At 40.8% G+C, this 1,827-nt stretch overlaps 1 protein-coding gene across 1 annotated transcript in view; it reads right to left on the bottom strand.

The window, feature by feature from the left end:
* The window catches only part of LOC109479802 (hematopoietic prostaglandin D synthase-like), a 5,750-nt gene that overhangs the window by 3,289 nt on the left and 634 nt on the right, over positions 1–1,827 (bottom strand). The window contains exon 2 of the mRNA XM_019781823.1: positions 538–630. Within this exon, the coding sequence (XP_019637382.1) occupies positions 538–630 (93 nt within the window). The remainder of the gene's footprint in view (positions 1–537; positions 631–1,827) is intronic.

Raw genomic sequence — 1,827 nt, 5'->3', positions numbered from 1 at the left:
TGATAAAGAGCGGCGAGTTGCAGAACTCCAGTCAGAAGCTCTGAGGAAGGTGTCTGATAGACATAGAAACGTGAGCAGGTGAGAACCCTACTGGTTGTGTAAGAAGAAAATCCTATACCCTAAGTGAGTTGAGATAGTTTACCCCTATATAATAGTGCTACGACATTTAAACTGGCCAGTACGCCCACCCCCACTGATCACAAAAAGGAACAGCCACATGCAATTGAGATACGTGACCCTGAATGACCTTGAATACATGTACATTGTGTGATCACAGTTCATGACTAGTGTAAACAGCAGCAGGGACAATTTGAGAACACTTTCTTCTACTCTCAAACAATATCTTAGACCACAAAAACATCAAAACATTATAGAATGGACACAGTTACCATTGTTAAACACAATGTAAAGCTGTCATATAAAAGATGAAGAAGGATGCCAAAGAAAATGTATGGGTTTCTCAATTCATATCATAACCATTAAAGGATCAAACCTGGTTTAATTAAAGACTTTTTTTTCGTATGTTGTTTAACGTACCGACTTCTTTGGCGAGCAGTCTGCTGATGGCCTTCCCCTGACAGATAATGGTTCCGTCCACTTCTAGGATAGGCAGTTGACCCATGGGAGTTTCTGGTGGAAAATTACACATAACAGCCTCCAGTTTAATTCCGGATTTCTAGTTTAATTCCGGAGCCGTAAGTAACCGTAAATAAAAAATAATGTAAGAAGTAGAAAGGTAAAGTTTGCAAAGGGGCGTGGCGGTACAACAAGTTAGTGCAGCTCAAATAAACCTGGGACAATGCCACGTACTACGTGTTTGCTTACAGTCCAACCCAACCTGCAGGGTTTTTTTTTTTGTTTCATCGTTTTACAGTGTTTTCCCATGCCTGTAAACAAAAGTCCCGCAGCCTTATACAAATGGTAGTGTGAAAGGTTTGCGAAGCTACGATACCACCTATGGATTTTGGCCAAAATAAAAGGTTCCTTGCCACGCCCCCCCCCCCTCAGTGATGAACTGTTTCTTACAACACGATACATGCTGTCTTACCTAGTTATTACGCATATAGTGACTAGATAAGGTATCATAGAAGCTATAGAGAAAGTGGTCAAATTCGTCTTCCATTGCCAAAAATACTGAACAGTCAAATCCAAAACTAGCACCATGTATGTATGAAAATGAGTGTAGCATAACGTTAGGGCAGACACCACATTTGCGTTGCGCAGTAGAGGCCTGATTGTAGTGCCTAGTTAATACCTTTGAAAACCTTTTTTTCTCTTGAAATTTTTGGTCCATTTTGGAGATTTTTGGGCTGGAAGGCACAGGTAGGGTCTAAACGTTCCTACATTGGTCAAGTTTTGTTTATTTCACCAGTTTAGTGGGTGTAATGAGAGATGTGAGTGGTTAGGTCTTGTCTGGCCAGGCGGATGGATAGCATGGAAAATGTAGGTCAAAGTTGAGGTTTTTTTACTATCATCAGCTGTGGCGGGAATTTGAGATGGTCAACCCCCTGTTTCCTTTCTATTTTTGGGAATCAGACCCTTGTTGCTACCTGGTGCAGAAAATTTTTTGAGATTGGAGTATGGGCAAGTACTTTCATGAGGTGTTGAAATAGTGTATTTAAGCATGTGTTCCTATGGCAAGATCTAATAGTACTGTCTGCCCGTTAGACGTCCCTCATATCACTGTATTCTCTTTTCATGAATGTTGTACTGTAATTGCAATTTAATAGCCCTCGGGCATGTATTCGCAATAAACTTTTAGTATGTCATTATGATCATACCCCCCCCCCCACGTGAACACATTAAAGTCTTGAGTTAAGGCTGACT

Source organism: Branchiostoma belcheri, unplaced genomic scaffold (genome assembly GCF_001625305.1).
Source record: "Branchiostoma belcheri isolate BF01 breed outbred unplaced genomic scaffold, Haploidv18h27 scaffold107, whole genome shotgun sequence".
Lineage (NCBI taxonomy): Eukaryota > Metazoa > Chordata > Leptocardii > Amphioxiformes > Branchiostomatidae > Branchiostoma > Branchiostoma belcheri.
The sequence above is the reverse complement of the archived record's forward strand: the minus strand, read 5'-3'. Positions and strand labels throughout refer to the sequence as shown.